This window comes from Dermochelys coriacea, chromosome 3 (genome assembly GCF_009764565.3).
Source record: "Dermochelys coriacea isolate rDerCor1 chromosome 3, rDerCor1.pri.v4, whole genome shotgun sequence".
Taxonomy (NCBI): domain Eukaryota; kingdom Metazoa; phylum Chordata; order Testudines; family Dermochelyidae; genus Dermochelys; species Dermochelys coriacea.
This window is the reverse complement of record NC_050070.1, coordinates 31,199,145-31,225,556: the sequence shown is the minus strand read 5'-3', so window position 1 is coordinate 31,225,556 and position 26,412 is coordinate 31,199,145. Positions and strand designations below refer to the sequence as shown.

The window sequence follows — 26,412 nt, the reverse complement described above, 5'->3', positions numbered from 1 at the left end:
CTTTTAGCGGCATGACTGCAGTAGCAGAGCCGTGTCGCTAAAAGCTGCATAGTGTAGACAAAGCCATATTTAACTTGTGGTCCACTATGACCCCTAGATCCCTTGCCGCAGTACTCCTTCCTAGACAGTCATTTCCCATTTTGTATGTATGCAACTGATTGTTCCTTCTTAAGTGGAGTACTTTGCATTTGTCCTTACTAAATTTCATCCTATTTACTTCAGACCATGTCTCCAATTTAGTACAGTCTTAACTCTTTACATTTAAAAGATTGTTTTGTTTGAAGAGATTGTTTGTTTATCATAGAAAGATTGTTTATCATAGAAATAAAGGTTTACTATAAAAAAATGAAGTGCAACCCACATTAGGAAAGAATGGATCTGAGTTCCACTCGTGTGTCCTGTAAAAGGGACCCTCCTTTAGCTCATGCAGCAAGGGGCACCTGCTTTTTGCACTACAAGTCTCGGGCTCAGTCATTAATTAGTTAAATGAGGGCTAAAATATTGAATGTATCTTCTTCCTCGGGCCCCTTTAGCGGGGTGGCTGACGCTCAGTTCTGCAGGGCAGATCCCCTTCCCACCCAGGCTGTGCACAGGGAATGGAAATTGGCTCCGCCTCCGCGCGGCCGAGGGGAATCGCGGGGGATGGTGGAGGGAGGCGGTCGGGGCCGGGCTAGCCCGCGCACGCGGGCAGTCCCGGCGGAGCTGAGAGGCCGACACAGAAGCGGCCCTTGGGCGCCAGCCCCAGCAGCACGTGCCGCGCCTCAGGCGGCCCCATCCGTTGCTGCCGGAACCCAAGCGCGCGGCCCCGGTTCCCGGCCGGTGGGGCTTCCCCAGCGCTCCGCAGGCCGTTGCCAGGGCTCGGGGCCCGAGGAGGCGTCCCAGGCATGGAGGAAGAGGACACGGTGAGAGGTGCCGTGCCGGGTTTACTCCCCTCGGGGAGGCGGAGGGGGCAGGACAGCGAGCGGGGAGGTCATGGGGGTGGTGCAGGAGGGGCTCGTGTGCGGGGCTGAGGATGGAGGTAGGTTGGGTGAGGAGGGAGGTGGGGGTAGGTAATGGGGTGGTTGTGGTGGGAGGAGTGCGAGCACGTGGGTTGTGTATGTGGGGATTGAGGTGGGGCTGGAGTAGGTGAGGGGGTGGTTGTGGGCGGGGTGGGGGTAGATTGGGTGGGGTTGAGGTGGTGGGGTATAGGTAGCGGGGGCAGTGTTAGGGTGAGGAGTTGTTGGAGGTGAGGCTGGAGTAGGTTGGGTTGGCGGTGAGGTGTGGGTGTAGGTAATGGGGTAATGCACTTTTGAGGACATAAGCTGTGGGGGTGGGGAGGATGGGGTGGGGCTTGTAGGTAATGGGGTGGTTTGGTGTGAGCTGTTTCTGAGGTCATGGGTGGGGGGGTGAGGAAGGGGAGCTTGTGGGAAAAGTGTAGGAAATGGGCATGGTCTGTGGTCTTTTTCAGGGCCTCTTGGTCTGAGGGGTTGGTGCTGGGGGGCTCAGAGACTGGTTTGGGGGGGATGGTGGTTTTTCAGGAGGTAGCAGAGTTTATTTGTATGTAGCAGGCTTGTATCTTCTTATTAGAAAGATCCAGTGCAAAATAATCCTGAGCATGACAGAAATTCAGAACTACTGGGAATCTACTGATCATTAATAGTTTCAGTCTCAGGTTTGCTAGAGTTTTGGAAACATAAGGTGGAGAAAGAAATAGTTAAGAGGGCTGTTTCTAAGGATTGGCGGAAGATCTCTGATTTAAGAAAATGTAATGCTTTTCACATGGTTCATTGAAATAACAACTTTGCATTTTGCATGATGGAAGGACACTGGCATAGATTTTAGGATCCAATGTGGGCAAATCAGTGCAAGTGACTTTTGGGGTGAGGGGATCCATGGTCCTGCACTGACTGGTAAATCATGGGTTAGCTTGTTTTTTTTCTGGTAGCTGGACTACAAAACCTGATTTAACCTCTCGTTAAACCCTGCAAATCATGCAGATGACTCTGAGTAAACTAACATTTTTCAAACAGAATTTTAGGATGTCTTTCAAAAATATTTCCTCCATTGAGTCTCTCCCATCTCCTCATTCCTTCTTTAATGAGACCCCCCTCTTTTCTTGGGTCTCTCTGGTTGCCTTTTATTCTTGCAGGCTTTCTTCCATTCCTTGTGTTCTCTAACTTTTTCCAATGTTCAAAAAGCTTACCGAAGTTTCCCTTTGCTTCCTTTTATGATTGTCCTCTACTATTCTCTTCCCTTCCTGATGTTTTCATTAATGCCCTGTGGTGTCATGTATTCTAGGCATAGGATACATGGGTTTTCCCCTGTAATAGTGTTGCCATGTTCAAAAGTTAACACAGGTCAGGTAAAGAATTGGAAAACGTACATTGCAGTGATAGATCCAAAAATCTCAAATCTATTTAGTTTAACAAAGAGAAAGTTAAGGGGGGGTGACTTGATCACAGTTTATAAGTGCCTGTGGGGGAACAAAAATTTGCTAATGGGCTTCTCAGTCTAGCAGACAAAGCTATAGAAAAAGATTTCTGGAAGTTGAAGCTAGACAAATTCAGGCTGGAAATGAGGTACAATTTTTTTTAACCCGTGAGGGTAACTAACCGTCGGAACAATTTTCCAAAGGTTTTGGTGGATTCTTCATCATTGGAAACTTTTAAATCAAGGCTGGAAGTTTTTCTAAAAGATGTGCCCTAGTTCAAACAAAAATTAATTCGGTGAGGCCCATGGACTGCGTCATACAGGATATCAGACTAGATTATTATAGTGGTCCCTTCTGGCTTTTTAATGGATGAACTGAAGAAGGGATTGAGTGGTCCTAAATCTTACGTAACTGTTGGTCCTGTAAGTGGTATGATCACTCTGCCATCTACTAAAATGTTTTGTTAACCACATTTTGTTCTGTAAGTATTTCAATCCCAATAGTTTGCCTTGTAAGAAAAATTCATTTGATCTCATTTATTGTAAGTGTAATACTAAAACAACCTTTGTTTTTGTTCCACTTAGAGAGATTATAGTGAACCTTGTGTACAGTGTTCTGTTGTAAACTGGGGTCTTACTGAAGAAGGCAGATTTTATTGCAAGTCTTGTCACAATGTCATAGAGGTAAGTACGTATTTTAAATATTTTTTTCTTTTACATTTTAAAGTGGTAAATTTTCATCCTGCTGCTAAAAGGTACAGGCAGTTTTGTGGGTATTCTATGTGCATCATATCTCACTTACGCTGTAAAAAATACTGTACCTTCAAATAATGAGGTATGGGGATGGGCAAGAAGGTTAGGAATTCAGTTCAAAGTCCAATGTATGTAATCTCCTTGATATCGCCTTCACTTAACCCCTCTCCATGTCAGTTCTCCATAAAAAGGAGATGACATTTACTATGACAGTTTCTAAAGCACTTCATATGTGTGGAAGAAAAGTACTGTATTAGTGCTAAGTAAATTATTCTTTGTGTTTTTCAGAATGACTTATTTTATGCCTTTAAATATTTGATCCATATAATTGCTGCTGTTTGGGTCTTACCCCATTGTGTTAGGTTAAACTGCTTTTCAGTATTTCTTTCTTTTTCAGTATTTCTAGAAAAAACAGCAACGTATAACTGGCTAGGCAGTCCTACTGCTGAAAAGATTTGGGGGTTATAATGGATCACAAATTAAATATGAGACAACAATGTAATGCAGTTGTGAAACTAGACTAATATCATTCTGGGGGTATGTTAACAGGAGTGTCATGTGAGACACGAGGTAATTGTCCCTCTCTACTTGGCCATGGTGAGGCCTCATCTCGAGTACTGTGTTCAGTTCTGGAACCAATACTTTAGGAAAAGTGTGAAGTGGAGAGTCTAGAGGAGAGCAACAAAAATTAATAAAAGGTTTAGAAAATCTGATCTATGAGGAAGCGTTAAAAAAAAATTGGGCATGTTTAGTCTTGAGAAAAGAAGGCTGGGTTTTGGGGTGTGGGACCTAAGTCCTCAAATATGTTAAGGGCTGTTTATAAAGAGGACCATGATCAATTGTTCTCCATGTCCACTGGAGAAGTACTGTGTTTAATCTGCAGCAAGGGAGATTTAGGTTGGATAAAATAAGGAAAAACTTTTTAACTATAAAGATATAGTTAAAGCTCTGGAATAGGATTCCAAGGGAGGTTGTGGAATCCCAATCACTGGAGGTTTTTAAGAACAGGTTAGACAAACATGTCAGGGATGGTCTAGGTATATTTGGTCCTGCCTCAGTGCAGGGGGCTGGACTAAGTGACCTCTCAGTCTCTTCCAGCCCTACATTTCTGTGGTTCTAGATCCAATCCTGCATTCAGCTCTGCATAGATGGACCCTTGAGCTGTGTAGTTGAGCACTTTGACTTCATACCTTTACTAGTCTGTTGACTTAGCCTTGAGCAGATACTGTTTGGAATAGTTATTCCAATCCCTATTTAGCTAGCAGGCCCATCTCCTTGTTGGAGTACTAGGATCTGTGCTATTTAATCTTTAATGTGAGGTTCTAAGAAGACGTGTCCAGGAAGAAGAAAGTTGATGTTAACTCTTGAAGATCCTATCTGAGTCATAAGGATGCTTCCATGGAGCCATGCTGAGCATTCCTTCTCTGGAACTCCTCCAACAATTCCTACTTGAGCTAGTCAGGAACCTCAGGAGTGGGTCTCTTTATGTTCTTAACCCAAGTCAGGGGAAGGCTTGAGGGGGTCCGTGTATGTCACTCACTCTGGCTTTCATAAAAACGGTTCTGTGACAGTGAATCTTCTCAAATGTTCTTCCATAGAGCCACACTGTTGATTAGGTGGTTAGAGAAGGTACAGTGCAACTTGCATTATTCAGAGCTCGCTATGTGAAACGGCTTACTTAAACAGAGTAGTGGTTTCTAGCATGATCTGTGTAGTTATTCCTCTAAAGACACAAACATATTTTAAAAGGCACAAATAGCTGTTAGATGCTTAATTCCTGAAAGTCAATTAAGTTAGGTGCCTTAGTGCCATTTGTGCCTTTGAAAATTTCCTCCACCAATGTTTTTTGTTCCCTCTGGCCCCTCAAACCTTGCATCAGAGAATGTCCTTTCCTGGCTACCTGCCTGCTGAACAGGTCAACATTAGGTAAGGTAGCCTCTTGAATAACTAGGCATGCTGGGTCTGCAGACGTGCATTGACAGTTATTGAGATGTTTTTCCACCAAATGCATCCGATGAAGTGAGCTGTAGCTCACGAAAGCTTATGCTCTAATAAATTTGTTAGTCTCTAAGGTGCCACAAGTACTCCTTTTCTTTTTGCGAATACAGACTAACACGGCTGCTACTCTGAAACCTGAGATGTTTCAGTTGCTCTTCCGACAGTTGAGGTTGCACTGTATTTAAATTTTAAAAAATCCTTCTTTCCTTAACTGTGCTGATAAATATTGTTTAGGGTTTTTTTAACTGAAAGAATTTAAAGAATTGTATCTTTTCTTCATTTATGCTTGTTTTCTTTTTGCATTTCACTTATTTTGGAGAATGAAAACAGACTAGTCAGTTTTGCTCTCGTTCTCATGTGATAGCAAAGTTGCCAAGTTTAAATCCAAACATAAGTGTCTTTGTTCAGTGATACTACTATGGTTTGTCAAACATAAACTTTTATTTATATTTTATTCACAATCCTAAACTTCGGTTAAAAATGTCTACTTTTAACTTTAATGCATATACATTTTGGTAATCTAAAAAAGGTAGTGGAAAATGTCAGTGTTTTGTTGAAGCTTAATTAAATGTTTACTACATATCTGATTACATGTGTGATGACTAGTAGTATGTAGATAATTTCAGTATATAAACACTTCTTTTTTAAAAAAAAAAAAAAAAAAAAAGATTCAAGCATAAGTTGTTGTTACTTCAGTATCTTGATTTAGTGCCTGGATCTTTTGTCTCTAAATTTTTTTCAATGTACAGTCAAATTTAAGTATTTATCTTACAATAATTTTGACATTTTGATTTCCAATATTTTCTAACAGTGAAGCCTGTTTAATTTTTTCACTGCATCATCCAGATGTTTCTGTTTGCTTATCATTCTTAAATTTAAGATTCACAATTTTTTGTCTTTTGTCAGTTAGGGGTAATGATTAGAAGGAATTCTCCAATTAATTTATACAGCAGAGGCAGCCCATGCAAGTAGGAATTGTTCTTTTCTTGCTAACATTACACCTTTATCAATTATCTTGCAGAGGACTAAAGAGGTTTTAACTTCTGATGTTGTTCCTAACGCAAAGATCCAGTCCATCTCCAGAGGATTTAGAAAGAGAAAAAAAATTGGTATGTTTACTTTTGTCTATATATTACTTCTACATTTTGTGTAACATATCTTTCTAGTTGTGTGCTGATTTTCTGGTACTACTTACCAGCTTGGTTAGTGTGAGCAAATGGATTTTTCGACAGGACCATACAAACTGAATTGAGCTGAAAATGACCCTTTTGTTCTTGCTGGGCCTGCTCTAGACACAAGCTGCACTGGTTTAATTAAAGGTATGATATTAAACAGGTCCAATTTTGTGTTTATACATTCTTATATGGGTTAAAATTTGGTTTACATTATATTTGCTTGAGTTTGTAATTTAACAGTGATGCACTAATGTAAGCCAGGTTTAAGCCAGTGTAAAAGTTTCCATGCACAAAGTTGTACCAGTTAAACTGACTTACACTGGTGCAACTTGTGTGTGTTAAGTCTCTAGTCTCATGCTGAAAAGTGCTTTCAACAGATGTAGAAATAGTAATTGCGTGTCTTTAAATCATGCTCTCAAGGTCCCTACCAGTCCTATGATTATATACTGTTATGCCTATTGTAATGCCGTTGCTGAAACTAGATAAGCGTACTGTGAAGGTTGTGGCAGTCATTTGTTCTGTTGTCTTGGCCACTTACATTGAAACACCTACAAAATTATCTGATTTTAAAAAGAATCTTAGTGCTGCTATACGATCTGCTGTGCCACAGTGAAAGCAGTGGTAGAATGCTGTGTTCAGAATGAATTAAGATTAGGAAAGGGAACAACCCTTGTGGCTCTGCTCCCTTCGGCCTTTTCTGGCTCCTATGACCTGATTGACGCTCACTTTTTGTACTGATTTTAAGTAGTTCTCTTAGGGATATAGTAAATAAAAAAAAGTTAGATTGTTATAGCCCCTAATGTGGATACAGTTGTATATCATTATAAAGGTGCCTTATGCTGATACAGTTTATTTCCCTAAATTTACAGGAGTTAGCCATACCACTATAAGCACATTGAAACCACGATAGTTAGTGGCACGCTCCTGGTATAACACTGGCATAGTTAAAGCAGGATAAAAATTATGTTTAGACGAGTCCTAAGTGTGGGTCGAGGAGAAGGGAAGCTGTTGGAAGGGAGAAGCATTTGTAGATGAAGTAGATCATGGAGATGGAACTGAGGCAGACACTTGGCATATAGAGGAAAGAAGGACATTTACATAGCACAAAGTAGAAGGAGGAAAAAATGGTGAACGGCATAGGGGAAATGAGAGAGAGGATAAACACAGAGGAAAATTCAGAAGAATAAAACCCATTGTAGGAGGAATGAGTGTACACAAAAGTAAAGGCACAATTAAAATACGTAAGACTTGAATTCAGGAGATAATGAACGGAGAAAACTGTGTAGAACATACAAAGGGGGATAACGTAGGAGACAATCGTACAGAATGTTATAAAGAACGAATACTTTTTTTCTCCCCCATTCACTACTGAAGTGGGTTTCAGTTTTTCGTGCTGGGAAAGGGAGAGGAATAAGCACACCATTCTTTCCTTCATGACTGGTATCTTGTGTTTTTATTTTAAAATTTAGGTCACCTAACAATCATAACACGTCTTACAAACACCATATTGATAACTCTCACTTTGCTACAACTGTTTTGGTTCTTGAGAAATGTGTGGGGAAACTGTTGTAGTTTGGCTGTTTTTGGTTTTTCTTAATTTAAGATTGTAAACTTCGCTGATTTATAGAGGTACATTAATCACTTAGTATGTTTTTGGCCCTTCGCTCCAGCATTTGGGATTTTCTTATTTAAAACAAGTCCCTAGTCCCTGCACCAAGAGATTAATATATTAAAGTGCAGGTATGTAAAACCAGAACAACCCAAACAATTTTTATTTGTTGCTCTTTAGATAAAGGCTGGGAATGGTATGTTTGTGAAGGTTTTCAGTACATACTCAAGAAGCAAGCTGAAGCTCTGCAAACTTTAGGAGTGTGTCCACAGATGAAGGTATGTTGGCCTGTGCATAAGGCTTTATATTATAACATATAGTCGTTATGATTTGTACTTCAAGAATATCATTATTTTAAGGTAGGTAGAATAATTTCCTCTTAAAAACAGTCAGGAAATAGGCCAATAGATGAGGGGCCAAGGAAGAGAACCTATGAAAATAAAATTTACAAGGAACAGTAAGAATAATTTTATGATTTTGTAAACAGGGTTTTCATGAAAGCAGGCACAGAAAATTTTTCAAGATTCTTGAATTGTAAAGTCACAATTTGTTTTTTCAGACATATGATTTTATAAGATATAGACTAATCATTCATTTTTATGCTTATCAGGATGCAATTCTATGCAATTTCTGGAGACATTACCTTCAGAAGAGCAAGCAGGCATATTGCACAACACCAGTTAGTTATACTAGCAAAACATTATCCGTAAGTGAATTTCTTAGCTATTAAGCAAATGATTTTGCATTGATCTTTTAAAATGTTGTTTTTGTTGTTCAAGCCATGCATACAACTTGCTCATTTTAATGAGGACCGTCTCCTAATTATATTTTGCCATTTTAAGAAAATATCTGCTGTTGTGCTGATGGAAAACTGTTCATTTTTAATATCTTGCATTGCTATTGTGTAGCCAGCCAGCAGATGGAGCACAAATTACAGTGCACTATATTTCTAGAGCTGTGTTGACACTTGCATAATCCACAAATGATGGCATAGAAACAAGTATGTTATGAATGTCTACGCTTCAGTACAACACCTGAGGCTGGCCCATGTCAGCTGACTTGGGCTCGGGCTACGGGACTGCTTAATTGAGGTGTAGATATTCCGGCTCAGGGTGGAGCACAAGCTCTGGCATCCTTCCGTCTCGTAGGAGTTAGCAGACCCTGGGTTTGTTAACATACAGCTTGAGCATCTACGCTCATTTGTATCCCCAGGTTAGGAATTTTTGAATTCTGGGTCCCCACCTGGGACTTTAATGTCTACACTGCATTATGCAGGTCTGAGTCCAACTACCCATATCCCAGACTTTCTAGTGCCCTGTCAAAGTGGCTGTTCTAACCCTTTGTTCGTGGTACAGCGTGGGAAAACTTGACTGTCCACCACACTTGACTATCCAGAGGACAACGAAAGTTATCCTGTGGGATGATTTTGGCAGACTCACTGAGCACGAGCCCAGTGGTGCTACATATACAGTGAAGAGCAATAGGGCTTGAACCCTGGGTTTGGGCTTGAGTCAGGCTCAGACCCTCCATCCCTGTAGGGGCCTGAGACCATGGGTCCAAGCCCTGGGTTAGCATGATTTGTGTGTTGATGGAAGGGGGTTAGACTTGAGTTCGATCCCTGGGCTTACATTGTGGTGTAGACATACCCTAAAGGGCTATCTTGGCTTGTGATCCATAGGAGAGACTATTTGCAGATGTGAGTCCTGGTGGTTGTGCAAGTATTTTGTGTGGAGAGTGGTTCTTTTTGGACCTATCTTTAAACCTCTGTTCGGAAGAGCCACTCCTGTGGAGTTATCTGATCTCTCACAGGTTATATAGCTAGTCAAAAAATTATTTAGTTCCAGAATTTTCCAGTCAGCTCCAAATCTAATAGTCTTCCCCCTTCTCAAATTGCATATTTCATGAATATTTATGATTCTGTGCATTAGATACCTCCCGGGTAGTATGGCAGGTTGGGATGGCTACCTAATCATTGGAATTATTTTGTTCTGACAAACACGCTGCTAAAAAGAGGAAGAACTTTTTGCAAGGGTCGTTTCTGATGGTGTGAATTTACATGATTAAAAGCAAGAACGTTCTGGGTATGACTTGCTTTAGCTTATACCTAAACTGTCAATTGCATGTTTGCTAACAGATATTATTGAGCTTTTACAGGTCAAACTATTGCATTAGAAATAACATGGGATAAAACTGTAACTTATTTAAAAAAACAGATATCTGATGTCAGTACAGATGTGGATAGCGAACCAGAGAGAATAAGTATTCATGGCTTGTCATCTTTCTCTGAAAGTGATGGAGATTTACGGACAGAAAGCAGCTTTGGATATGTTTCTTCCATTGGCAAAGCCTCAGGTAGGAGCAGATATAATTTGAAATCACTGTTCTATATTGTTAGGATGCGTTTTAAAAATGACTGTTCATTTAGTACTAATCAGAAGGATTTGTTGCTTATGTAGAGGTAGAAAATGTAGATGGAGGATTTTCCTCTTATTTATCAACAGTGTACTCTGCACTGTACTAGTCATATAAATAGTCATCGTCCCTCTCCAAGGAGTTAAAGGCTACATGAAACATGAAGGTTGCTGAAAAAGTTCTATTTTTTTCAGTATGGTTTCTTCGGGGGGTGGGAGTGCGGGGAAGTGAAGTTGTTTGGTTTTGTTTAGGGGGGTGATGGTGGTGGTTATGGACAGGGTTATCCTTTACCTGATGACTGCTACTCAGGGTAGAAAAATAATGAGCCAACATGCCCCTCAAGACCATGCCTTCAAAAGCACTGCAATTTTAAGTAATAAACATTTGTGTAGTTAGTGACAATTTTGTCACTCATATCTTTATTAAGTTTTCAAAAATATAGTTTATTGTGCGCCTTACTTCTGTTATATCTTCTTTTAATTTCTGGCTGTAGTTTACCTACAGGAAAGAAAAAGGTTAAGAATATGTTGTCTTCAGTGTTTTTTTGTTTTTTGTTTTTAATCCCATTTTTTCCCTACATTATGCTCTCTGGTTTCTCTTCTGTATCTTCTGTCTGTATGTTCTTCTCCCCCCATAACTCCTCTCTACCATAATTCATTTTTTAACTTCCCATCAATCTCTCCTATCCACTCACAGACTTGGAAATTTTACTAGACTCTTAGTAGCCAGGGTACGAACCCTTCTAACTAAAACCCAATACAAAATTGGGGGGGGCAGGGACACTACACTGTCTGGATAGAAGCCAGGAATACTACTTGTCTGATGATGGACATAAAAACATCTAAAGTAGATTTGAACTTTTATGTCAACTTCAATCTTGCCCATAACCTATTTTCACAAATCTGTTTGCTTGCATCTCCTTTTGCTTCCCCAGTGCCACCTCTGTTTTGCCCTATGTCAGATGACGCTGCCATGGTTGTCTTACTCCTGTTCGCATTTTTGTCTCCTTTTACACAGCCTCATATGCCTGGAGTCTCTTCATTCTTTCCTTTGCTCTTCTATCTGGTCTTCTCATAAAATGCAGATCTTCTGAAACCTATAAACTCTAGTTTTCCCTTCAGTGAAGAACAACAAGAATAACAAATTTATAAAAGAAAAGAATCCAAACAAAAATAAAGGGAACAGTAAAACACATGATTAGCTTTCCCATTCATTAACAATACGTGTTTTATCCCATTTTCCATCCTATGTCTTTACATTTTCTATTTAAGTTGCAGGGTCTTCAGAGCAGGGATTTTTGTTGTTGTCTATATTTATATAGGACACTGGCACTGTACAAATAATATGTAGGGCAAAGTTTTTTACTAAACCTTTCCTGTTATAAATGTTCCAGCAGGTTGTGTTACAATTCACATTCTAGAGACTAACATATTTATTAGAGCATAAGCTTTCGTGAGCTACAGCTCACTGTAGCTCACGAAAGCTTATGCTCTAATAAATTTGTTTAGTCTCTAAGGTGCCACAAGTAGTCCTTTTCTTTTTGCGAATACAGACTAACACGGCTGCTACTCTGAAACAATTCACATTCTGTAAAGCTTCTTCCTTCCTCAGTTCCTTCTTCCATTTAGGACGGTTCCTTTCTGCAGTAACATTTACCTTCTATAGCTGTTGTAGAGTAACGGATATAATTTTGAGGAAGGGAAGTACCGTATATACCCATTCATAAGCTGAATATTTTTGGCAAAAAAGTGATGCATCAAAGAGTGGGGGTCAGTTTATAAATGGGTCTACACCAAAATTTGATGATTTTAAACTCTATGAAATCATTGAATTGAATATCTAATACTTTGTCATTTTGTTTACCTGGAGAGTTTGCAGGTGTGGAGCCCCTCAGCTCCTAGTGGCTGCGGTTTGCCGTTCCCAGCCAGGGGAGCTGCGGGAAGTGGCACTTCCCACAGCTCCCATTGGCTGGGAACGGTGAACCGCAGCCAATGGGTTGCTGAGGGGCTCCTTGCCTGTGAACGCTCCAGGTAAACAAAATGTCCCGACCCACCAGTGGCTTACCCTGACCGGTTGGGAGCCAAAGTTTGCCAGCCCCTGAAATATAGGGTCAGATTATGAAAGGGTCATACAGTTTTTACTATTTTTACCTATCCACCTTGGGGGGTTGGCTTATAAACGAACTGGCTAATGAGCAAGTATATACGATAATTACCAGATCCTTCCTATACTCCTGGGGGAATTCTGTGCCACTGCGTATGCACGGAATTTATGTCCCCTGCAGACTTCTTTGCTTGCCCTCAGATGATGGGGAAGCAAAGGGAAGCCACAAGAGTGGTCACGCGACCCTCTCCAGCAGTGTGTTTTGGATACCCAGGGCAGAGAGGTAAATCACTGTGGGGTAGAGGTCAGGACTGGAGAAGACTCAGCTGATGGTTCCTACCCTGTGCCGGGCTCAGCTGCTATTCCTGGCTGGCCTGGAGAGGGCGGGACTTACTCGTCCCTTGCATGGCATCAGGGACTGGACCAGATTTCTCCCTCAGCTGCAGGAAGCTCTGCAAACCTTCCCCCTGCCCCCATCTCCACCTGCTTCCTGCACGCATCGCTCCTCAGCTGCAGAGGGAGAGATCCCTGTACAGGGAGCTTCTCCCCCATCCACCCAACCCTCGTGCATCCAGACCCCCTGATACCCAGACCCTCCCGCCAAGCCTCACGTCCACTGACTCAGGACCCCCACTGCCTCCTTGATGAGCCTCGCTCTCCCTGCGCCTGGACCATCCCAACAAGGCACCTGGATCCCTGCCCCACTCCCCCACACCCAGACCACTCCTGCTATGGGCCAACCACCTTCACCTGGACCCCCCTGCAGAGTCCCATTACCATTGCACCCAGACCCCCCCCCCCCCGACAAGCTCCTGTGCATCCAGATCCCCCCCACACCCGGATCCCACATTGAGCTGCCTGCACCCAGATTGCCTCCCACAGAACGCTCTCAACCCACACCTGGGTCCCCCCACGCTAAGCCCCTCCACACTTGGATCCTGACTTGCTGAGCCTGCCTGCCCACATCTGGTTCCCCTGGCTCAGAGGGCAGGGCCCTGGGATGTTTCTGGGGCAGGCCCGGTCATTGTGCTATGTCAGGGTTGGGTGCAGTCTCACCACTGAGTCTGTGTCCCGGGGAGAAGCTGCACAGTGATCTCCCACTTCTGTGCAGCCAGTGGCCTCTCCTCCCCAGTGCCGTGCTGGAGCCTCCACATTTATTTGACAAACAAAATTTGCAGAATTTTGCAGAACTTTAATTTTTTTGGTGAAGAATGCCCTCAGAAGTATTCTTAGCTTATTGTTTCACACTGTGGATTACAAAAATGGAGTCCAGATTTTTTTAAGTGATTGCACCTGTTTTCGTAAAAGTATTTTTAAAGGCAGTACTGTTGAATTCAGCAATATAAAATTACCTGTGCATTTTGGATAGCTGTGTCTAAGAGATCATATGGACAGAGTACCTGTCATTTGTTTAATGAAAGTTGGTCCAAATGAGCAGTATTGCATTTTTTTTATGCATTGGCTACTCGTAAATTGTGTATAATTACATTTTTTTTGTGCTGTTTCATTGAATTATTGAAGGCTTTTTGAGGGGGATTTGGGTACCATTTTTAAATGCTTTTCTAATTAATAAACATTTTATCATTGTTATGTTTATCTGGGGATAATAGCTCATTATTCAACAAGCTGATAGGCTAACATTCCATTTGGTGTAGTCTAGTCATTGTTTAAGAAGCCTATTAAATTCTTAAGTTGTTGTTATGATGTTTAATTGTATGTTGTGTCAGGTTTAGGGCTGACTGACCAATGTGTCATTTATAACCTGGAACAAATGAAAGGAAAGCTGCTATGTCACCAAGAGAGCTACAAATAGAACAAGAGGATTATTTTAAATCAAGCCATATATAAAGTTAGCAATGAAGTTTTAACCTCAAGGTCTCCTTTAGGCACAGCTTATACATATAAAATGACATATAATGACTAAAAGGATTATCTGATATTCATGCTTTTGTTCTGTGACTCGCATGTACACAATAGATGTTCTAGGATAGCTTTTGTGTTAACTTTGCCAATTTTTACTAGGCATGGACTGGGGAGTCAGTTCCTTGATAACTCTATCTTAAATAAAAAGGAAAGGAGTACTTGTGGCACCTTAGAGACTAACAAATTTATTCGAAAGCTTATGCTCAAATAAATTTGTTAGTCTCTAAGGTGCCGCAAGTACTCCATTTCTTTTTGCGAATACAGACTAACATGGCTGCTACTCTGAAACCTGTCTATTTTAAATGTCTTTGTGGCATTTTTAATGCCTGAGATAAAAATGTAATCCTCTGTTATGAGGACACTTCTGAGAGCCAAAAACTGCTGAGTTCTAATCCCCAACTCTGACATATTCAGCTTTGGCAAATCACTTATCCTTTCTTCCTTGATATCCCATGTGTAAAATTAGGATAATGCTTATACCTACCTCATGGGATGTTGTGAGGGATTAGTTAATGTTGGTAATGTGCTGTGTAACAGTTAAGTATTAGCACCTTTCTAGAGAGCCAAGTTTAAACCTGGTCTCACTAGAATGGTGCTTTCAAGGTTTAACAGTTTTGTATAGACCGAGGCGATGCACACAGTTTTTCTGGTGTGCCAGTGGGAATTGCCCCTAGAGAACAGCCATACATGGTCAGACCAAAGGTTCATCTAGCCCAGTATCCTGTCTTCTGACAGTGGCCAATGCCAGGTGCTTCAGAGGGAATGAACAGAACAGGTAAACATCAAGTGATCCATCCCATCACCCATTCCCAGCTCCTCAAGTATTTGTTACTTACCCTGATCTCTTATTAGCGAGTCTGTGGAGCTACATTGGCACTGGTTCTCAGAGAGCCAGCTTGTCGTCTTGCGTCTCAGTAAGAGGTACTTTGAGAGTTAAACCGTTTAGAACTAACGCCAAAGCTTTGATTTGAAACCGCCACTAATGCCTAAATGCAGCTTGTTGGATGATCAGTTTCTCTTGTTCTTTGCATATTTACATGTTCAGTGTTAGCATATTTTGACTACAAAGTTATTTTATATGTAACTTTATCATCAGCAAGAGAAACCAAATCTGTCTGCTCCGGATCGGTAGATGGCAGCTCGTATGTACTTAAGAGGAAAAAAGGGAACTTGAGGATGTCTATGCCAATGACACTTTCATTCTGCTATATTGCATTACTCTGGCTGAGAGAACCAGTGACATTATCAGATCTCTTAAGGTATGAATAATCTCTGTGAAATATTTGCTGCCGTTGTAAGTAATCAATGTTTTTTTTAATTTGGGTTACTTGCTTGTTAACTAGTTGAATTATAGGTAGGGCTATATTTAGGTTGCCTCTCACTTTCCAGGATAGAAGATTCTTACAACCATTTTTTGAGAGTCTCTAATAGCTCTGTTGTTTGCAGCAAGTGTTTGAAATTTGTCAGGGAGAAAGTATTATTGTTAGAGAAGTGCCTTTTCTTTGTCCGATGAAATTATTTTCAGATTTAGTTGAGTTGTAAATAGATAAATATTGCAGTTTCACTTCTCTCATTTGTATTCCTCAGGAGAATGTTGATAGCCTGCCTTATAACTGAATGAATGCGCTAAAGATTCAGGCTTGTGCTACTGCCAGAACATCAGCAGCAATACAAGCCATAAATCTGGCATTTTCTAGCTTTCATTTGCTTCACCTAAATAGTTGTATTTTTTTAACACATTTTTGTATGCAATAAAATATAGGTATAGACTCAATGACAGATCAAATTGAGGAAAAAAAATATACCCAGAAGTTGTGCTAATAGTCAGGCTTGCCATTTTAGTTCTTTATAGGTAGGTAGGTCATGAATATTTAAAACAATAGAATACTAGTTGTGCTAAATGACCCACCTTTTTTCTTTTTGGTTTTCCCCCAAAGTGGTGGTCAGCTGACTATGGCTCCTCCCCTGTGATATGTGCTTGGGCACCACATCAGGCAACCAGCCAGTTTCTAAGGGATTTATATTACAGGACCACAAATATTCTTATTGCTATTTGGCACCTTTAATACATAACCTTGCAATTAACCTTGTAATTAAAGGGACACTGTGGTTAAAAATAACATTTTAAAATGTTCCTACATATGTTTCAAATAGCAATATATTTTTTTAGTATCATTAAACTAACATTCATTGTGCTGTTTGTTTTGTATTCCTCTCAACAAGTAAGACTACAGTTTCAACATGGTAGACTTCACGTGGCTGTAGAATTATACAGTAATGCAGTTCAAACCAGGCTAAATCTAGCTAAGTTGGCAAGATCAAAATTGTAACCAGTTTGTGGCACTTCTGTTTTGTGGCCTTGGCATGTTATTTTTTTTTCATATTATACACAGGACTTAGGGTTTATCCACACTTGGATTACCATATTTAAAAGGACAGAGACTATAAGCCCCATCTGTTTTTGCAATAGGAAAGTTTAAACACAGTTTATTCTAAATTCTAAACAACACTTCATAAAATGAGTGTGGACGAGCCAAAAAGCGTTAGAACTACTTTAAAAAGTATTCTCGAACATGGGCTCTTGGAGTAGGTGTCATATGAAAATTGGATGTTTTTCCACACAATGTTTACTTTCATTGCAGTATTTGTGATATTCTCTATATTTAGAATGGAGAACATGACACTTAGGTTAACTGCAGTGAGTGATAAATAAGGCTGTGATTCTTTCACAAAGGTCATGGAAGTCACAGATTCTGTGACCTCCGTGACTTCCGCAGTGCCTGGTGTGGCTGACTTCAGGGCCAGCTGCTCAGGCACCCCACCGCCATCTGCACCGGCTGCTGCTGGAGCGACCTGGGGCCAGCTGCTCTTGTGGTCCCTGGGGCCAGTTGCTCTGGCCACTGCTCGGGAGGCCCAGGGCCAGCTGGCTCCAGGGGCTGCCCAAGCAGTGGCTGGTCCTGCGGAGCACCCAAGCAGCAGTCCTGGGGGCTGCCCAAGAGCCAGTTGCACTGGCCACTGCTCGGGTGGCCCCAGGCAGCTGGCGCCGGGAACCACCAAAACAGCAGCTGGTCTGGCTGGCTCGGGGAGTGCCCAAGCAGCGGTCCTGGGGGTACCCTGGGGACCGCTCGAGCAGCAGTGGTCCCAGGCCGGCTGGAGCAAGGGTCCCAGAAGTAGAGATTTAGTCATGGGTATTTTTGGTAAAAGTCATGGAAAGGTCACAGGCCATGAATTTTTATTTATTGCCCGTGATCTGTCCATGACTTTTACCAAAAATACCCATGACTAAATCTTAGCTTTAGTTGACAAGTGTCCACCTTTTTAATGGGCCTTTTATACTAGGGCTATGAGAATTCTTTAAAAACGGTTGTAACAAAATTTGATCTGGTAGAACCATGTTTAGTGAGTACTGTGTTTTTTAAACTGTATCAAAATACATCTTGCCTCAGGCAAATATAGACTAGTCCTGTAGTGCAGTAGTCTAACACATTTCTCCGGTGGGAGGGAAGATTTTACTGTCCATGCGCATCATTCAGATTCCAATGTGGACAGGACATTTCAGTTATATATTTAATTCCTTATTTGTGAATCAGTGATGTCAAATTGATGGAAGAGTGCACAGAATTTCAGAATATAAAGTACTAGGCAAGAAAACTTTTTCTAAAATCAGGTTAAAACTGTTACAAATGTTGCATTAATTCTAATTTAGAGGGACACATTCTTTATTTAATATATCCATTTTAAAATCACTTTGAATCTAGTATTTCTAGAATAATTCAGCATAAAATTATAACATACTGTAGTTCTAACTATACTTTGAGTTTAAATTCTAGATCTCAAAGAATTGGTCATAGAGTTCAGTCAAAGGGAATGATTGACATTCACTTATCGTAGTTCTTCTTAAATGGAATGTTGATAACTAGCAAGTAATGTACAACAAGTAGCTTCTTTTCTATGGCTTAAATCTTTTTAAGGAATGCCTGTTTAGTAATTTCTCTAACTTTCTTTTCACTTATAAAAGTATCTCTGCCATCTAGTATGTGGTGTTTCTTTTACTTCCTTGACCCTGTCTGCCAGGGCCTAAACAAAGAAAAGTACTGCATGTTTGTTCAGTGAAATTTTGCAAACAGGCACTGACTTTTTAGGAATATGTCATCTCAATATTGGGCCATCCAAGTTCCTGGTGCCCTTTTCTAAAATCAACATTGCATTTTCTGTTACAACAGTGACTTCTTTCATATATATATTTTTTTTAAACCACTGCTCTTTGCTGTTTTTGTTCTTGCTTATTGAATTAAGGTAACTGCCCAGATATCTAGGTATATCTGGTACAGCTCGAACTCCCCTCTGGAGAGACTGGGGCTAGCACTTTTGTCGGTAAAACTTATGTTGTTCAGGGATGTAGGGAAAAAAAAAACGCCTGCCTGACCGACATAGTTACACTGACAGAAGCGCTGGTGTGGACAGTGCTATGTTGGCAGGAGATGCTCTCCTGCCGACATAGCTACCGCTGCTCTTTGGAGGAGGTTTAATTATGTTGATGGGAGAGCTCTCTCCTGTCAGCATAGAGCAGTTACATCGGTACAGTTGTCGCTGTAAGGTCTCTAGTGTAGAAATAGCCTAAGTGTGACTTATGTACTTGGTATGGATATATTTTAAAAATAAACCAAAAGACCTCCCCTAACTCCACAGCCAAAACCTATGCCGTATCTTACTATGTCTTAAACATCCTGCAGGAAATTTAATTTTGTTGTTTTTCTCTTCGTAATAAACACATTTTGCAACATTCATACCAACCAGAGTATCGCTTCCTACCAGGAATCCTATTTTAAAAATGCTGAGATTTTAAAAAAGTGTAGTGAATTTAACATTCATGAAACATGTTGGTTTGATAACCTTCTAGGCCGAAGCCTGCTTTAGCCTCATCATGGGTAGTATAAAGTTTCCACTAATGTATCTTAATTCCGACCTGGAGGGGCAACCTCTTAGCGTGAGGATAATTCAGTCTCCCTCTCAATTCAAAACTTGGTTTGTTTGCTGATAATGTCCAGTTGTGTGCCAGATGTTGGTACGTGTTATGGTGTTCTTTGTGATTCAAACAGCTGCCTGCTAAGAGCTAGACTGAGACCACAACTTATTTCATATGAGCTATTGAATAGCCAGCAGATGACACTATTGAAATGGGCACCCTCTCCTCCCCTCCTTTTCTCTCCTTCTTCCCCACCATATTTTTTGAAAAATAAAAATCTGAAGTGTGTTTAGACATTTATCTAAAATAAATGTATTTTATATATTAATAAAATATATAGTTGTATGGTTTTCTGATTTGGTTACATATAAGCTAACAGTTCTGTGACCCTGACTGTATGAGCTCTGCATACTTACTGTGGAAATATTAAACTCTTCTTTCATGTTTAGTTAAGTATGTATGGATTTGGGGAGCAAAATGCTATAGCCCTATAACAGTGTTATCATAAAAGTGTACTTACTGTCTTCTTAATAGCATTGCCCAATATTGAAAATATTTCAGTTAAAATATTCTACCTGTTTGCAAGAATTGACTATATAGAGAATGTGCAGGGAAAGCTGGATATAAATATGTCTAGAGTAAACTCAGTGCCCTAACTTTATCTGTGAGTCACATTTGAACTTGAATTTTAATATTCTAGCTCTCATGTTAAAGAACAGGCAACTTTTTAGTATTAAAGCAGCATTTTGGAGGACACGGTGTTAGCTGGAATTATTTGGACATTTAAATTCTGATGCTATTTTAACTTTGAAATTAAGACTTTAATCTTGATTTTTTTTTAAGTGCCATTTTTTAAAAAGTACATGATGCTTTAAACTGAATGATTATTTGGCTTAAACTCTTTTTTTTTTATTTAGGTTTGTTATAGATGGTCACATTCCTTACTTGAATGCTTTTCAGTATTTTCCAGAGGAGATGAAATTATATGGAGCTGATCTCAAGATCTTTCATGTAGAGGTGACTTTTATCCTTTTGTTTTTATTTAATAAGCTACATATCTTCTGGTATATTGTACTTCTGGATTACGGTACTGACAATATGAGTGAATCTACCTTTGTTATATTATTTTGCTTCCTGGTAGTAATGCAGGAGCCAGTGAGCATATTATTCTGATTACTTTCATATTTAAATTAGAATAATTAGGTTGATAACTTGATAAGTACTGAACAGGGTTTTCTCATAGATTCCAGGGCCAGGAAGGACCACTGTGATCATCTAGTCTAACCTCCTATAACACAGGCCATAGAACTTCTCCAAAAATAATTCCTAGAATATATCTTTTAGAAAAATGTCTCATCTTGATTTAAAAACTGTCAGTGATGGAGAGTCCACCACAACCCTTGGTAAATTGTCCCAATGATTAATTACCCTCAGGTGTGTGTTTTGTATTATGTTTGCTTATCTCTTGGGAAATACAGAAAACACAAATACTCCTTTGAATACTCAATTGAAATCTCCCTCTCTTTTTGGAAGCAAGTTCTATCAGTTTTTTATAGTATGATGTGTTCTTGTTGTATTTATTGGAATTTGTTTCTTTTTTAGTATTTAATTTAACAATATAAATTTTGCTAAAGAGTTCACATTCTGTCCACATGAAAATAGTCTCCCTGCTGCTTGTACTTAGCTGCCTTTCCCTTTGGCCCACTTTGTAGAACATCTACAGCACTTACTGCCTCATACCCCCTCTAGCTATGGGATTCTCTGTTTGAGTGCACTGCACAGTTGGATCCTCTTCTGCCTGAAATTGGTGGCTTCTGTGTGTGTGGTTTCTCTTCCTCCTCCCATTCCCTCGGGAAGGATTACTTGACAACATCCTGTACCTGACCACTGATGCCCTACCAAGGAAGGCATTACAAGAGCTGACTGGAAACAAAAATTTTGTTTCATAAAAAATTGAGGATTCAGAATTTTTCATTCCACCTAGAAAGAAAACAGATCTTTTGACTTTCCTGAAAAAAAGAGAGAGGGGAAGGAGAGAAACCAGAATGCCCAATAACCTGTTGGCTAAGGCACTGCCTGGAACATGGAAGACCTAGGTTCAAGTCCCTCCTCTGCCTGATTCAAGAAAAGCCAGGCAGTCAGAGCACAGATTATGCTCTGAGGAAAAGATCTGGGGTGCACATCTTAACACACTTAAAACCACTGTCACCAAACAAGAACACTTCAGAGAAGTAGGCTGCATCGTTGAACAGACCACCCAAATACTCTATATCGAAGCAGGTTCTCTCAAGAAAAAATCCTCTGATCACACACTCCTAGTCCATGGATCGTAGGACTGGTGGAGATCAAGAGGTCTTCTAGGCCAATCCCCTGCACTCAAGGTAAGACTAAATGCTTATCTAGACCAGTGGTGCTCAAACTTATTTGATCATGCCCTCCTTCTTTGTGTCTGTAGTAGTTTATGCTCCCCACCCCACCCCGTATACAAGTACATATGCTGATATATGTGGTGGCGGTGCTTCACTTGAATCAGTTTCGGATTCTTTGTTTTTCACTTGAGTTATTTTTGTTTCTGTTGCATGAATGAGCCAACGATCCATGGTAATAAGAGCAAAAGCAAATCTGCGATTGTGGTCCGTGCTTACAATTAAATGTGCACACCGTGTTGTAGCGAATGGATTAATGTACAGATGGTAACAACTTTGTTTGAGAATCTCTGATCTAGACTATGCCTGACAGGTGTTTGTCAAACCTGCTCTTTGTGGAATCTCCGTCATTCGAGATTTTAATCTGCCTTGGCAATTAATTCTAGTGCTTAATTTACCCTGACAGGAATTTTTTCCTAATGTTCAATCTAAACCGCCCTTGTTGTAATTTAAGCCCATTGCTTCTTGTCATATCCTCAGAGGTTCAGGAGAACAATTCTTCTCCCTAATCCTTGTAACAACCTTTTATGTACAATATTTGAAAACTGTTACCATGTCCCCTCTCAGTCTTCTCCAGACTAAACAAACCCAATTTTTTCAATCTTGCCTCATAGGTCATATTTTCTAAACCTTTAATCATTTCTGTTGCTCTTCTCTGGAATTTCTTCAATTTGTCCACATCTTTCCTAAAATGTAGTGCCCAGAACTGGACACCATACTCCAGTTGAGGCCTAATCAGTGCGGAGTAGAGTGGAAGAATTACTTCTTGTCTTGCTTACAACCCCCTAGCTAATAATCCCAGAATGATGTTTGCTTTTTTTTTAACAGTGTTACACAGTTGACTCGTGTTTAACTTGTGATCCACTATGACCTCCAGATCCCTTTCCACAGTATACCTTCCTAGACAGTTGTTTCCCATTTTGTATATGTGCAACTGATTGCTCCTTCCTAAGTGGAATACTTTTGCTCTTAAGTGGAGTCACCTATCACCCCACACTGATACTTTCCCATGGGGTATCATTAAACAATAATAACCCATACATGATGGGGACCACATCCTCAAAGAAATCTTTCCCATCCCCCTCTTCTGGCTTTCAAACAACACCCTCCAACCTTGCCAAGCTCACCATGAGAAGCAAAGTCTCCCTACAGATCAGGATAGATCAACTCATAGTGGCACCAGACCCTGCCAGAACAATAGATGCAAAACCTGCAAACATATCTCCACAGCTACAATGATCAGTACCCCCCACAACAAACCTTTCAAGATTCATGGGTTCTACACATGCATATCACAACACGTGTTATACCTCATCCAGTGCACTAAATGCCCCGATAACTGTGTGGGTGAAAACTGAAAATCATTATGCTCTCAAATGAACTCTCATAGAAACATGATAAAAGTAAAAAACACCATATCACCTGTGGATGAACAGGTTTCATAACGACAGGTTTCAGAGTAGCAGCCGTGTTAGTCTGTATTCGCAAAAAGAAAAGGAGTACTTGTGGCACCTTAGAGACTAACAAATTTATTAGAGCATAAGCTTTCATGAGCTACAGCTCAATGCTTCGGGTGCACTCGATGAATGCTTCGGGTGCAGTGAGCTGTAGCTCACGAAAGCTTATGCTCAAATAAATTTGTTAGTCTCAAATTCATATCTCTGCTAGACACTAAAAATCATGGACTTAATAAAAACACTGGATTTATGGCTCACTTCAGCAATCTGTAACCCACTAACCCTCCTTTGTTGTATGACTGCAGATGTGTTAACTGCCTACTTCACCTTGAATGTTCTGTTCTACCTTGTATTTAGCTGAGACACTCTGAGGGTATGTCTGAACTGCAATTAGACACATGTGGCTGGCTTATGCCAGCTGGCTCAGGCTAAGGGGCTGTTTAATTGGGGTGTAGACATTTGGGCTCAGGCTGCAGCCCTTGCTCTAGGACGCTGTGTGGTGGGAGAGTCTCGGAGATGTCCCTGAATGTCTACAGCACAGTTAAACAGCCCTTTAGTCCAAGAGCCAGAGTCAGCTTGCATAGGCCAGCTGCGGGGGTCTAATTGCAGTGTAGACATACCCATAATATCTTTCCCAGGCCTAAAGAAGAGCTCTGTCTAAGCTCGAAAGCTTGTCTCTTTCACTAACAAATATTGGTCCAATACAAAATATTAACTCACCCACCTTTTCTCATTCATATTAGAAATAGGGCTCAACTGCAAAATATCACTTTTTCCAAAGTGTTGTGTTCAGAGGTCTGCCCTTGGATTTTGCGTCTCTCTCTAATTCACATATTTATAGTCAAAAGTACGGTTGAAAGATTGCTGTGGTGATTATGGCCTGTGAATATTTTTCTTTCTTTACTTGTGACCACCTAATATCTTGATTGCTCAATAAAAATGGCTTGAGTTAAACAGATAAATGCCACAAATATGCAGCAGAATCAATTCAGCATTGTTCAAACAAAGCTAAAGACGTAAAAAACATTTTGTTCTGTAAATCTGTCAAGTTTTAGTTGTTTTTTTAAAAAAATAATAATAAAAAAAGGCAGTGGGAGTCTTTTATTTTCCCTGTGAGTGTTGGATGCAGAATAATTGCTAGTTTGCCTGAAGGAAAATACAAAATCAGAATTTCCCGTGGATTATGAAGAGAGACTTACACAACTGTTTTGATAACTTCCTGCTGTGCGTGACAGAAACAAAGATTGGACTGTGGGCCTACATGTTAACCTTAAGGGCTCAATTTTAGAAATGATCACTTTATATCAAATCCTTATAGATTTCAAATAATCTGTGCTGGTTCATTATAAAATTTGTTAGATCATTGTCTGTAAATCTCCTATTAAAATTAGGTTTACAATACCTAATTAATCCAAAGAGAAGTAATAGCTCTACTACACACTCCTTCAAAAAATAGTTCAGTACATTTACAGCACTGAATCTACTTTATGGAAAACTACGTTAGTGTGACTAATAATGAAAAATGAACACTTTTTAGTGTATTCTGGCCTTATATTTAAACTGGTTGGTTTTCGTTTAGATTTTTTTTAAAGGGGTGTGTGTGTGTGCGTGTGTGCAATACTTACAATAAGCACCTATTATAAATAGATTTAAAAAAATGTTTGAATGCAAAAGCATTTTGAGTTTCTAAAAATCATCCATTGTTGTTTTTCTTTCACTTCCTTAGCACACATTCCTTAGCTAGCCTTGTAAAGATTAGTCTGTATTTAAGATAAATGGATTACTGTGTCCTAACAAAAGAAAATGATCACTGATGTTTCCAATTTTTTGAAAAAAAAAATTGGTAAAATTACTTTAATACATTAGTAAGGATAATTTAAGATTTTTTTTTTAAGGTTACCAAACTTTTTAACTATAAGGGTGGTTAAGCTCTGGCATAGGCTTCAAAGGGAGATTGCGGAGTCCCTGTCATTGGAGGTTTTTAAGAATAGGTTGGACAAACACCTGTCAGGGATGGTCTTGGTTTAATAGGTTCTGCTTCAGTGCAGGGGGCTGGACTTGATGACCTCGTGAGGTCCCTTTCAGCCCTACGTTTCTATGGTTCTATAAAACAATGTAGAACTACTGTTTTGGGGTGCAATCCCACAAAGATATGTATGTGAGTAGTCTCCTTGAAACAAATTAGAACAATTCACGTGGCTAGAGATACTAATGTGCATAAGTCTTCGTAGTATTGGGGAAGTCTACACTACAAAAATAAGTCTACTTAGTTACGTCGACGTACAACCACCACAGTAATTACATCAGTTTTTTTGTGTGTACACTACAGTCCTGTCAGTGGTGCATTTCCTCAGTAGGAGCACTTCCCCCGATTTAATTGTCATTGTAGGGCAGTGAGAGCCCGGAGCTCCAAGCAGTGGGACTCCAGGCTGTCTGCCACTGGAGCTCCAGCAATGCCCCTCTGCCATGTACATTGGCCAAACCGGACAGTCTCTATGTAAAAGAATAAATGGACACAAATAAGACGTCAAGAATTGTAACATTAAAAAAACAGTTGGAGAACACTTTAGTCTGTCTGGTCACTCGATTACAGACCTAAAAGTCGCAATATTACAACAAAAAAAACTTCAAAAACAGACTCCAACGAGAGACTACTGAATTGGAATTAATTTGCAAACTGGACACCATTAAATTAGGCTTGAATAAAGACTTGGAGTGGATGTGTCATTACACAAAGTAAAACTATTTCCCCATGTTTATTTTTCCCCCCTACTGTTCCTGACAGTTCTTGTCAACTGCTGGAAATGGCCCACCTTGATTATCACTACAAAAGGTTTTGTTTGTTTTTTTTTGTCCCCCCCCCCCACCCCCCGCCCCGCTGGTAATAGCTCACCTTACTGATCACTCTCATTACAGTGTGTATGGTAACACCCATTGTTTCATGTTCTCTGTGTATATAAAAGCCCCCTACTGTATTTTCCACTGCATGCATCCGATGAAGTGAGCTGTAGCTCATGAAAACTTATGCTCAGATAAATTTGTTAGTCTCTAAGGTGTCACAAGTACTCCTTTTCTTCTAACTCTGTAGTGTACACCAGGCCTCAGCCCCTTAAGTCTGTTATTAAATAGAGCTCTGAGATGATCCCTTCAAGTCAGGTTTGAGGCACAGGGACTGCACTAT

General features: G+C 40.2%; 1 protein-coding gene across 6 annotated transcripts in view; it reads left to right on the top strand.

Moving 5' to 3' along the window:
* Positions 1 to 658: 658 nt before the first annotated feature.
* Positions 659 to 26,412, top strand: part of TAF1B (TATA-box binding protein associated factor, RNA polymerase I subunit B) — a 59,587-nt gene continuing 33,833 nt past the window's right edge. The window contains exons 1-8 of one of the 6 annotated variants that reach the window (XM_043510260.1): positions 659 to 902; positions 2,995 to 3,093; positions 6,182 to 6,269; positions 8,125 to 8,222; positions 8,555 to 8,650; positions 10,158 to 10,296; positions 15,479 to 15,641; positions 20,266 to 20,365. In XM_043510260.1, coding sequence (XP_043366195.1) covers positions 885 to 902; positions 2,995 to 3,093; positions 6,182 to 6,269; positions 8,125 to 8,222; positions 8,555 to 8,650; positions 10,158 to 10,296; positions 15,479 to 15,641; positions 20,266 to 20,365 — 801 coding nt within the window. In that variant the 5' untranslated portion in view covers positions 659 to 884. Of the gene's footprint in view, positions 903 to 1,815; positions 1,890 to 2,994; positions 3,094 to 6,181; positions 6,270 to 8,124; positions 8,223 to 8,554; positions 8,651 to 10,157; positions 10,297 to 15,478; positions 15,642 to 20,265; positions 20,366 to 26,412 lie in introns of those variants that run through there. The other 5 variants (XM_038397279.2, XM_043510262.1, XM_038397283.2 and 2 more) reach the window with 5 other exon arrangements.